Here is a 12,085-nt window from a genome sequence, read left to right as displayed (position 1 = left end):
GAGAGTAGAAGAATTGAAAGCGTAGGAAGGGAGAAAGCAGCAAGCAAAGGACCTAGGAGTGGATTATTAGAAGAGGAAGTAGTCCAGAAGAGTGAGGAAAGGCCAGAGGGAAGTTGTCTAGGAGGAGCAAGATGAGAATGGGAAGAAAAGAAATGAATATAACCAGGAGTTGCAGAGGGGCATGCCTGTTATATTAGGTGCTTTGATCACAGGCAGGATAACGTTGCTGCAGTTGTCTTGTTTGCAGGCTTCCTAGTGGCTATTGTGTGAACAGACTGCTGGACTTGATGGACCTTGGTCTGATCCAGCATGTTCTCATGCTTTTAGATGACAGAGGCCCAAGTTCACGTACTGATCCATGTGAATCTTTGTCTTCAGGCCTCTAGTTTAAACTGAAACCGTCTTCCTTAGATCCTTGATGGCTATTGGAATTTACAGTTTCAGGGAAATTTTGAATGTACATGTTTGGATTTTTGTTTGCATTAGGTGATGAAACCTCTTTGCTGGGAGAAAAAAGAGAGAGAGTCTTACTTTCCTCTAGAGAGTGAAAAAAAGCCAGATGTCATCGCTCCGGCAAATTCCGTGCGGTCAAACAAGCAAAGTCTTCCCCTGGCTGGTCTTCCTGCAAATAACCAGACATCGCGGAGGGGCCGATGGAGTCGGAAGGGGAAAAAGCTTCGGGAGTCCTTCACCAAGAAGGATTCGAAACTGATTTTGGAGGAGAAGTCGGCAATGGCCAGAGGGGGTCGGTGCGGAGAGTGTGAGGAAAAGGCAGCCGCGGCTGCTGCTGCAGCAGCAGCTGCCGCCTCTCGGGGGAGATTTGGGGAGAGTGAAGAAAAAAACGCTTCCTCCCAAGGACAGTGCGGCAAATGTGATGAGAAGTCTCCTGCGCCCCGTGGGCACTTTGCTAAAGATGAGGAAAAATCCGCTGTCTCCCAAGGGCAATACAGCAAAGGCGAGAAGTCTTCTGTCACCCAGAGGCGATACAGCGAAGGCATGGAATTGTGGAGGGGGCAGCTGAAGACCCCCGAGCCCCTGAAAAGCAGGATCTCCGAGGAATGTGAAAGGTTATCCCGGCGCCACAGCGAAGGTGACAGGACAATGCTGAGGCACTTCAGTGAGAGTAGTGAAGACGAGGAGGAGGAGGAGCCTGTCAGCCCTTGCTCAAATTCTCCGCCAGTTCTCACTAAGCCAACGTTGAAGCGAAAGGTGGGTCCATCGTCCATGATTATTTCACACTTCTGTGCTAGTTTTTTTTCCTGACATCGTACGGCTTCAGGAGCTCTTTGCTATGAAAACCCCTGGCCTCTGTTAGTCTCTTATATCCTGGGATTGCACAGTGGAACTGTTGAACTGTCCATGTGGGAAGCCCCTCTTGCCCATGATGTACCTGTATGGGCCACCGTGCCTCTGCTTTACAGATCAAAACTACAGCCATGGAAAGAGGGAAATGAAGCTGGTTAAGGCTCCTGGTCACTTCATGTCCAGTCCCTTTCGGGTAGCTGGTGTTGCCCATATGAAGGCTGGAAGCTTTTGTGTGTGTGCGTGTGTGTTTTTTAAGGAGGGCATTAGATAACAAGTTTTGTTTACATGGTATGTATAGAGGATATAAACCTCGAGAGAACCGGGTTCAGTGTCTTTCTCTCGTTTTTCTTTTTTGCTCTTTATTCAGTTGTTACTCTGTTTTGGCTGTCTCTTTCAGAAGCCAATTCCCCGGAAGAGGAGAGTCCGTAAGCGCAAATATCACAACAGTAGCGTTGTGACTGAAACCATCTCGGAAACAACTGAAGTCCTGGATGAGCCTTTTGAGGACTCTGATACGGAGAGGCCCATGCCTCAGCTGGAACCCACCTTTGAGATGGAGGACGAAGAGGATGAGGAGGAAGAGAGTGAACTGTTTTCTGGAGGATACCTTCACCGCCTCTCGCAGCAGGACTCTTTCAGGCACAGGCCCTCCTCTAAGAAGGGGGTTGAAGCTGCAGAGGAGTCAGATGATGCCGCTGGTACGTTTAATGAATGAAGGTGCCCCAGTTCTTTAGTAAAAGAAGTAGTTTCCCCCTCTCTGGCGTCCATCTGAAATGTACTGGATTGGCCAGTCTGAGCAGGTTATGACCTTTTCCATCAAATGGTTATGCAGTACAGGTTGAGTATCCCTTATCCACACTGCTTGGGACCAGAAGTGGTCTGTATTTTGGACCTTTGCGTATTTTTGAATATTTGCATTTGCATAATGAGATCTTGGGGATGGGACCCAAGTCTAAACACGAAATTCATTTATGTTTCATACACACTTTATACACATAGCCTGAATGTAATTTTAAACAATATTTTAAAAAACTTTGTGTACATTGAACCATCAGAAAGCAAACTGGCGAGCTGCTGAGGGCCTGTGAGTAACACCTGCACACTGGCTCAAAAGGTATGGTTTTCGGGTCACTCTGGATATCGGATACCTGGATAAAGGACACTCAACCTGTAGATGGCAGCAGGATGACTTGGCCAGCTGCTCTCCCTCTTGGCGGGGCCCACTCGGCTCCTCTGCAGTGCACTCAACCTCTGAAATATATGCATGTGAATCTTGAGTTGGGACTAGAGAATCAGAGTTATGGCCAACAGGGAACTAGGCCATATGGTGAGGAGAGATGCTGCAGATTTGCCACATCCAGGAAAAGTAAGGCCAGGAGCAGGCAGCTAGTTTGACTCCCTTGAGACTAGAAGAACCCATGCAGTTTGGTAGAGGGGACTCAGCCAGAAACACTGGTCTTGAGACTTAACGGGCAGCTCTCATGCTCTTTGTGTGCTGGCAAAAAGTATGACAGAGTCCTTTTATGAAGATCACTCAGCTGCGGAGATTTAGGCCAGAGACATACATGAACCAAAATCTCTGCAGCTGAGTGATCTTCATAACAAAATGTGCTGCCACTATATTGAATGCTTTTTAGACATGAAGATTTTATCTTCGTCTGCTAAAAGGTAAGATTTCATCTGAGCTTCTTAAAATCATTACTTTAAGCCAGAAATCAAAAGGCATGTGACACACAGTGGGGCAGCAGAATACATAGTGGGGTGTTGCACATTCTTACTTGGTGGCCACAGATACGTAAGAGTAGATTTGCCCGATATCTTCCTCCCAAATCTAGAAACACTGCCTGGATGTGAAGGGCCCCTATAACCTTCCAAGGTAAAAATGTTGGGTCATAAAGTAAGCAGCTGGTACACGGCAGAAAGTAATATCCACAAGAAAATTTGGAATTATAAATTACTTTCGTGTCTTCTGTGTATCCGCTTCTTTTTATCCCATTATAATCTGGTTTAAATTTTGCTGAGCTCTGTGATTGCAAAACTAAAATTAGGCAATCACGTTTCGCATTTCTTCGAGTATTATGCTCCAGTTCAATATGGCAGGGAATCTCCCTCTGCTGGTAAGAAGCTTGTGGGGAGGCCAAGCCTTCTGGAATGCTGGACTGTAGCTGTTCAGCCGTCTCTGAAGTGCTTTTATGCCTAGTCTTTAATTCTGACAGTTAAGTTGCATTTAATGTCTAAAGATGGCAGCCACTAAGCCCAGATGTTACTTTGAATGCATCTGTTAAACTGTTTTCATAGCAAACTGTTAAACAACTGTTATGTTTTATTAACTACGGCAGCCCCCTACATGCTAAAGATTTAATTATCAGGTACTGGGCTATAATGCTGAAGTATTCTTTGTTTTGAACACAGTTAAATGATGTTTACCACTGTTGTAAGTATTCTCCTGCTTTAGTTCAAGAGTGCCATATGGCTGCTGACTGTATGGTTCTGCAGCATGTGGGGCAAATTCCCAAACCGGGGGGGGGGGGATTAGGAAACCTGTACTGGTAAAGTGGTACAAAGCACATGTGGTGCCTGGGAATATCTTCCGTGGCTTATTGTGTTGTTTTCTGATACCCAGGCCTCAGAGTTAAAGGGTTCTAATCACAGGCCACAGTCTTTAAATGGTAGATTAATAGCATAAAAGGTCTAGTTTATTTTAATCCTTGGGCCTCAGTGTGTGTGTTAAGGGCACTGTTGTACTTTGAGCTGGTTTGGTACTGTGATAGTCTAGTTCTGGTAGACCAATTGCAGGCCAACATGGCTGCCTGCCTGAAACTACCGAACTCTATTGTGCCTTTCCTTTAATTTCAGGCTCATCTGACAAAAGGTCTTGAGCACAACGTGCATAGGATAAAATAATTTTAACATTATAAATTATTAAAATGTACAACAAAAGTGACTTTAAATTCTTAAAATACTTGTATCACTTTGAAATTAAAATCACAATAACCAAAAATTGAGTTACTTTACAAACATAACAGTAACTACAGTAATAATAATATCACTAGTTAACAATAGTTTAAGCTTGTCGTGCCTTTAAGGAAACTATTATTAGCAGATATTTCACGACACATTTGGTTATTTCTGGGTCAGCGTCACCCAACAGAAATGGGACCACCCAAGAGTCAACAGGAAGATGATATCTTGATAAAATGGGTGCAATCCAGGTGGCCCTGGGTGTAGCCCATAGATCACAAAATAGCAGAAGGTGATCTGTTGTCTCAATTGCTCCTGATGCACAGACACATAGCCTATCTGAAAATGGGATTTTATCAAACTGACCGCTCAGTTTAGCTGTTGGAAGGACATTCAGTCTGGCGAGCGTAAAAACTTGCCTATGGCTGGGAGTAACTCTGTTGTATTTTTCATTCCCTTTCTTAAACGTTCTTATTAAACTTAATTTACCTTTAAGCATCTCAGAAAGGCACCTATTTAAGGGGTTTAGTAAAATGCAAATTGAATTTAAATCTACTTAAAAGAAAGATGCTTGCTTAACTGTGAGTTCCTTAATTGATTGGCAACCCTAGTCATTGCTAGTCCAGCAACCAGAATCTGTCTTTTTCATCCTCTTCAGGTTCTCCTACCTTGAAACCAGTCTCTGTGTTGAGAAAATGTGAGGCGAAGGATTCTGCGCTCCAGCCAGACACTTCCACCCCCATGAAGAAGAAGAAGGGCTGGCCCAAGGGCAAAAGCCGCAAGCCCATCCACTGGAAGAAAAGGCCTGGTCGCAAGCCAGGCTTCAAACTGAAGAGGGGAAAGGTCCTAGCACCTGCCCCGGAAGAGGCAGCCGATCCCATGGAAGCGATTTCAAAATCGGGGCGCAAACCCAAAGTGCAGGAGGAGGAACCTGTTGAGCAGAAGGAAGAACTGTTGCCTGTGTTGGAGGAAAGGAAAGAAGAAGGTGGGTCTGTGGAAGTAGGGGAGCTGGGAGAAGAGGAGGAAGAAGATGCCCCTGCCAGTGAAGCAAGAGTGGTTTCTCCCATAGATAGCAGCAACAGCCCAGCAGCAGAAGTTAAAGAACCTGAGATGGAGGAAGAAGTAGAGAAACCACAAGTCCTAGAAGAGCAGCGACAATCTGAAGAAGAGCAGCAGGAGACAGAGGAACCTGAGCGTGATCAGGAAGAGGAAGAGGAGGAGGTTGCAGCAGTGGCAAACCAGAATGAAGACCATGATGCAGACGATGAGGAAGACGACGGCCACATGGAGTCCGCCAAGAAGAATGAACTGGAGGAACAGGCCATGAAAGAGGGGCTGAAGGAAGAAGCAGATGTCCAGGAGCCTTTTTTAGAAACAAGCACACAGGGCAGTAGGGAAGAGGATGCCAAGAATAAGAGTGAGGCAGAGGCAGATTCCGAGGAAGAGCAGGCATCCCACGAGACGTCAGTGAGCTCAGAGCCTGTTCCTGGCTCTGAAGATGATCAAGAGGAAGAGCAGCACACTAAAGAGGGACTGATTGAACTCAAGGAAGAGGAACAGATTCCTCACAGTGAACTGGATCTCGAAACCGTCCAAGCAGTGCAGTCCTTGACGCAGGAGGAAGAGAACAATGAGCACGAGGTGGCCTACCAGGACTGTGAGGAGACCTTAGCCGCTTGTCAGAACCTGCAGAGTTACACGCAAGCCGAAGAGGATCCTCAGATGTCCTTGGTTGAAGACTGCCAGGCTTCAGAACACAACAGCCCCATTTCCTCTGTCCAGTCTCACCCCAGCCAGTCTGTGCGCTCTGTCAGCAGCCCCAGTGTGCCGAACACTCTGGAGAGTAGCTACACTCAGATAAGCCCAGAGCAAGGCTCTCTTTCCGCACCTTCTATGCAGAACATGGAGACCAGCCCCATGATGGACGTGCCTTCCGTATCGGACCACTCTCAACAGGTGGTGGACAGCGGCTTTAGTGACCTGGGCAGCATTGAGAGCACAACGGAGAACTACGAGAACCCCAGCAGCTACGACTCCACCATGGGGGGCAGCATCTGTGGCAACAATTCCTCGCAGAGCAGTTGTTCCTACGGAGGCCTGTCGTCCTCCAGCAGCCTCACCCAGAACAGTTGCGTTGTCACTCAGCAAATAGCCAGCATGGGCAACAGCTGCAGTATGATGCCCCAGGGCAGCGTCCAGCCCGCCACAAATTGCAATATCAAGTCCCCGCAGAGCTGTGTGGTCGAAAGGCCTCCGAGTAACCAGCAGCCAGCCGCCCAGCCGCCACAGCCCCAGCCCCCGGCTCAGCAGCCTCAGCCCCCGCCTCCAGCGCAGCAGCAGCAGCAGCAGCCTCCGTTGTCTCAGTGTAGCATGAACAACAGTTTCACTCCAGCACCGATGATCATGGAAATCCCCGAATCCAGCAGCACTAGCAACATAAGCATCTACGAGAGGATTCCCGGGGATTTTGGTGCCGGCGGCTACTCTCAGCCATCGGCCACTTTCAGTTTGGCCAAGTTGCAGCAGCTGACCAACACCATTATGGACCCCCATGCCATGTCATACAGCCATTCTACAGCTGTGACTTCCTATGCAACCAGCGTGTCTTTGTCCAACACAGGGCTGGCTCAGTTGGCTCCATCTCACCCGTTGGCCGGGACGCCCCAAGCACAAGCCACCATGACACCCCCGCCGAACCTGGCGTCCACCACCATGAACCTCACCTCGCCCCTTCTCCAGTGTAACATGTCGACCGCCAACATCGGCATCCCCCACACCCAGAGGCTCCAGGGGCAGATGCCAGTCAAGGGGCACATTTCCATCCGCTCCAAGTCGGCACCCCTGCCTTCTGCGGCTGCTCACCAGCAGCAGCTCTATGGCCGCAGCCCTCCCGCAGTTGCCATGCAGGCAGGTCCCCGAGCACTAGCTGTTCAGCGTGGCATGAACATGGGGGTGAACCTGATGCCGACCGCCCCATACAATGTCAACTCCATGAATATGAACACCCTGAATGCTATGAACAGCTACCGGATGACCCAGCCCATGATGAACAGCAGCTACCATAGCAACCCAGCTTACATGAACCAGACAGCCCAGTATCCTATGCAGATGCAAATGGGAATGATGGGGAGCCAGGCTTATCCCCAGCAGCCTATGCAGCCAAACCCTCATGGGAACATGATGTACACTGGCCCCTCCCATCACAGCTACATGAATGCTGCTGGGGTGCCCAAGCAGTCTCTCAATGGACCCTACATGAGGAGATGAGCAAGATAAACTTGCGATATTAAAACTGAAATCTCTATAAATAAAGGAACCTTTTATACTGACAAACCAGAGACAATGGACCTTTTTCCAGTTAAATATTGCTGTAGATCTTAGATGGGGGCTTTGTTCCCTTTCAGTTTATTTTATTTTGTAGGGGGCCTGGTCTTTATTCTTTTTTGAGTTTTTGTGGGGTTCTTTTGTTTTGGGTCTTTGTTTTTCCTTCACAATCCTGAAACACTTCACAGATCAAATCCATTTTTAAAATGGGGTTTGGTGGTTTCTTTTTTTTTTCTTTTTTTTCTTTTTGTTTTCAGGGAGGGGATTGAAAAACGTGCACAAAATCTTTTCCTAAGTTCAGACAGAGTATTTACTTTGCTGACCATCCAGGCAAAGTGTGTGTAAAACGGTCACCTTCTTGCATTCGGATGCCGTATCCTTTCTCCCCCTTGTGCACAGCTCCCAAGATGGTCCCATCTCTAAAGGTCACATCTCCTCCCTCTCCTACTTTCTGTTCCCTACTTCAGTCTTAACCAGGAGGCTCTAACATGGTGGCTGAAGATGGGACACAGACCCAAAAATAAGCTTTCTGATCCTAACAAAGCCGCTTTTGCCACTCCCACAGAAATAGGAACTCTGGACGGTTTATTCTTCCCCAGTTCTCCCCCCTCTCTCTTTCTCAACTGAAATTCAGTTTTAAAATAACCCTTTTCAAAGTGTGCCTGTTTCTCGCACACCCTAGACAGATTCTGTTAGTCTGACACAGCAGCAGCATCTTAAGGGATAACTGTATGCACCTGTTGGGGTGGGGGAGAGAGAGTTGGGGCTCATCTAGCATTAGGAATTAAAGGTGGCCGTGCTTAAGGGCTGCAGATCTAAAGGCCCCCCACATTACTTTCGGCAGTGCACCCTCAGAAGGTGAGATGTACATTGAAACAGACGTTCTCGCTGGCCTGTGACTAGCACGTAGGGAGAAACATCTGGGCTTGTTTTGCCCGCCCTGCCCCCCTTCCCAGGCAAGAAGGGCACGCTGTGTGTCCCAGAACCTTGTATGTTCATTCGTTGCAGTGTTCTCATCTGTGTGTATAAGGGTGGGGCGGGGGGGAATGAACATCAGGGAGACAGACTGAGGCAGGACAAGTCCAGCCAGCGCAGGCCACTCCATCCTGTCACTACCGAAGGGTTGCCGGGCCAGTGGGGCACGCCATCGGCCACGAGGAGGGGGGAATCGTAGCTTATCCTTCTATTGTAAAGTTCTCTCTGTATATTCCTGTAGAGCTTACAAATGCACTTAGATTGACTTAGATGTGTAAAGAATTTTTTTTCAAAGAAACCTGAAAGGCAGTTGGGGGTGGGGGCAGGGGTGTCAGCTGCACTAAAACGGACTTCCTCTTATACTGTTGAGTATGAAAAGGCAGACTTCCAAGGACTTCCAGCCCTCACTTTCTTTTAGTTCTCGAGCATGTGTACAAGGCTGTGTAGGACCCAAGTCCCTGTATATATATATATGATTCCAGGCTCACCTTTTCTGTGTTCAAAGGCGACCCTTTGCTGCCCTCTCCTTCCCAAATCTTGTCTGCTCTGGCGTAGCTTCCTGGTTGCAGGTGGGTCAGGGGTGGGGGTGGGTTTGTCGGGGTGTCGAAGGCAAAGCTTTTGAAACCGAGGGCCGTGAATTCTTCTTCTTCTTCTTCTTTTTTTTTTTTTTTTGGTCTGCTGTTACCTTGTTTGGTTTTTGGTTTGTTTTTGGGTTTTTTTGTACGATTTTTTAAAATCAGTCGGGCAGCTCCCTTTCCCCCCACAAACCTTTGTGACTGTAGACCTATTGTAGAGAACCAATGTTCTTTTCTATATTATAAAAAAAAAAATATCCAACGCAGTAATATTGGTACCTGTCATTTTTCCCCCACTTCTGTTTAAGAAAATAATAATAATAATAATAATGTATTTTTAGCAAAATAAACTTGGGTAAACTTCTAAAAGAAATTTAAAAAAAAACTCACTGTTAGTGACTTTGATGCCTTTTAAAAAAAAGAGCTTTTTTCATTTCATTCCATCTTTAAAATTTTTTATCTTTGTTGTAGAATATTAAAGACTATTTTAAGAAAGATGAAAATTCTCTTTAAAGAGATCTCTAGAGTGTGTGACTAGAGCTCCAGATGCCTCTAAAGCCGCATGTACAAAATGAAGCCGCGTCTATTCCTGTCTGTTTATATTTGCTTTTCCTGTTTTGTAACTTCTTTGTACTTTGTCCTTGGTGACTCGTAAGCTTAAAAAGGGGAAGGGGTGCCTGGATGATTTAAAAGAAAATCCCTTTGTGATCCTCCATGTCATGCGCTCCTGGGCCGGCCGGCCTCCCTTCCTCTCCCTGTATGTAATATCACTTTTCCCTCCCCCCTTTCTAGCAAGTACTTTCAAAAGAACTCTGTACATTTTAACATAAAAAAAAATAAATTATGTTGAGCCATTTTGGATGTCTGGTTTTGCGAATGGAATTTTTCTTCCTCTATTAACACTGGAAAGCTCGACCTAGCAAGCGGCCCTGTGAATCTTCCCATTAACTGCCTTGCGAGCAAAAGGAGTGCATTTCTGCACACGTAGGACCAAAGGGCTCTTGAACCCTCTTTTTCTCAGGGAACAGTGACACGGGTTTTGGTCGAGCCCTCTTTTTATACTGTGGCTTGTTCTAAGATGCGAGCCATAGAGGGATGCAGTAGGAGAACCTTGACTGTTGCTGTTCACACGGGAAAGGTGGGTGGAGAGTCCTTTGCATAGGTGTTGTCCCATGGTAGGGGTAAGTAGATGAAAATAAAAAGCTGAGGGTTAAATTGAGCCCCTCAGAACAAGCCCTTGTAAAAATCTGGGCAGGCATTCATTGTCTGTGCTTGAAGATGGGATTCCTTTATCTGCTGTGTGATTCAGCTATGCTTTATCCTAAATGATAAGTTGCCAATGTAAGTTTTCCCTTCTGTTGCTGAACCTGGATCCTTAAAAATCTAGATGTGATTTAAGATTCCAAGCAAAAAAGTGTTGGGAGTTACATCAGACCTTTAGGTTGACAAGTCGAAACCTTGATGAAGGCATGTTGTGGGACAGGGTTGGGTGCTTTGAGCCTCTCCTGGCATGTATCTTGCCTGGTGCACTGAAATGAGGAGTTTGCGAAGATCAGAGCAAATCTAGCTGAGTTGGGCCTGTGCCTAGTGCCTTGCCCCAACCCATACCTAAATGTTAATCTCCATCACCACAATTATCATGGTATGATGTTCTCTCAAAAGGCTGGGCTGGTAAGCCAATGGTACGAACTTGATAAATGGTGCAAGGAATGGGGTCCAACGGACAACTACCTCACTCATTCTCAGCTGCCTTGAAAGGTACAGGGAAAACAGTACTTTGAGTGTGGATAGTGGAAGTTCCAGCATGGTGTAGTGGTTTGGAGCAGTGGACTCTGATCTGGAGGACCGCATTTGATTCCCCACTCCTCCACATGAGTGGCGGACGCTAATCTGGTGAACTGGATTTGTTTCCTCCTACACATGAAGCCAGCTGGGTGACCTTGGGCTAGTTACACATACTCAACCCCACCTACCTCACAGGGTGTCTGTTGTGGGGAGGGGAAGGGAAGTGATTGTAAGCCAGTTTGATTCTTCCCTTAAGTGGTAGAGAAAGTTGGCATATAAAAACCAGCTCTTCTTCCCTGTGACAAGCCACAGGAATAGAAAAAGCAAACTTAATGTTGGTATATGCATGTTCTGAAATGACTACTGGTAGCTCTTAAAAAAAAATCTTCACTTTTTCATTAAGTACATTTTTATTCCACCCTTTCTCCAAGGGTCTCCCTTCCTGATTTTATCCTCACAACAGCCACGTGAGTTAGGTTAGGCTGATGTCACCAATAAGTTTCAGAGAAGTATGGAGATTTGATCCCGGGTCTCCTAGATCCTAGTCTCACTCTTAACTGGTACATCACACCGGCTTGTACCGGAGCTCTAATTGCAGACCCTCGAGTTTTTTCTGTTAAGGTACTGAAAGCTCTTCTCTAATAAACTGAACTATGCATTCAGTACAAACTATGCAAACGTGTGCGGCATGATTTACTGGGAGTGGGGGAGGCCTCTGAAACCTCCGCTTAGTGCTCCTGGTATCTAAGATTCCAGCCATCATCCTGCACACTTCTAAGCATATCCCCATCAGCACGAGGACAGGAATCCTGTTGGAGATTCTGAAGATGCTGCATTTTTGGTCCCAATATCATACTTCATGTTGGTTGTGCTCTTGCACATGATATAGGTATGATCCTTCTTATTTGAATCACCAAGTTTGCTTTTCCAAGCAGTCCTTAATGAGAGATGAGGTTGTTGTTTTTTAACACTACCAGCTATGGAAGGCTTTGCCAGGGCATCCTGGGTAGACAAACCAGCATTTGCCACTAACCAAACGGACTAAATGTATCCTGGTGTGCCTGCTCTGGTTTGTGTAACTGCAGATCTAATAAAGACACATAGCTGGTTCTCATTTACCATGAACATCACTTAATTTCTCGCTCCTTGTTTCATGGCTC

The 12,085-nt window shown here is 46.6% G+C and overlaps 1 protein-coding gene across 1 annotated transcript in view; it reads left to right on the top strand.

Moving 5' to 3' along the window:
- KAT6A (lysine acetyltransferase 6A) overlaps positions 1-7,874 on the top strand; it is a 58,903-nt gene extending 51,029 nt beyond the window's left edge. Inside the window, exons 15-17 of the mRNA XM_056859976.1 lie at positions 487-1,209; positions 1,703-2,003; positions 4,925-7,874. Coding sequence (XP_056715954.1) covers positions 487-1,209; positions 1,703-2,003; positions 4,925-7,533 — 3,633 coding nt within the window. The 3' untranslated portion in view covers positions 7,534-7,874. The remainder of the gene's footprint in view (positions 1-486; positions 1,210-1,702; positions 2,004-4,924) is intronic.
- The last annotated feature ends 4,211 nt before the right edge of the window (positions 7,875-12,085 follow it).

The sequence above is a fragment of the Euleptes europaea genome, chromosome 14 (assembly GCF_029931775.1).
Source record: "Euleptes europaea isolate rEulEur1 chromosome 14, rEulEur1.hap1, whole genome shotgun sequence".
In the NCBI taxonomy this organism is placed as follows: domain Eukaryota; kingdom Metazoa; phylum Chordata; class Lepidosauria; order Squamata; family Sphaerodactylidae; genus Euleptes; species Euleptes europaea.
Note: the sequence above shows the minus strand (reverse complement) of the source record. Positions and strands in the feature narration are given on the sequence as shown.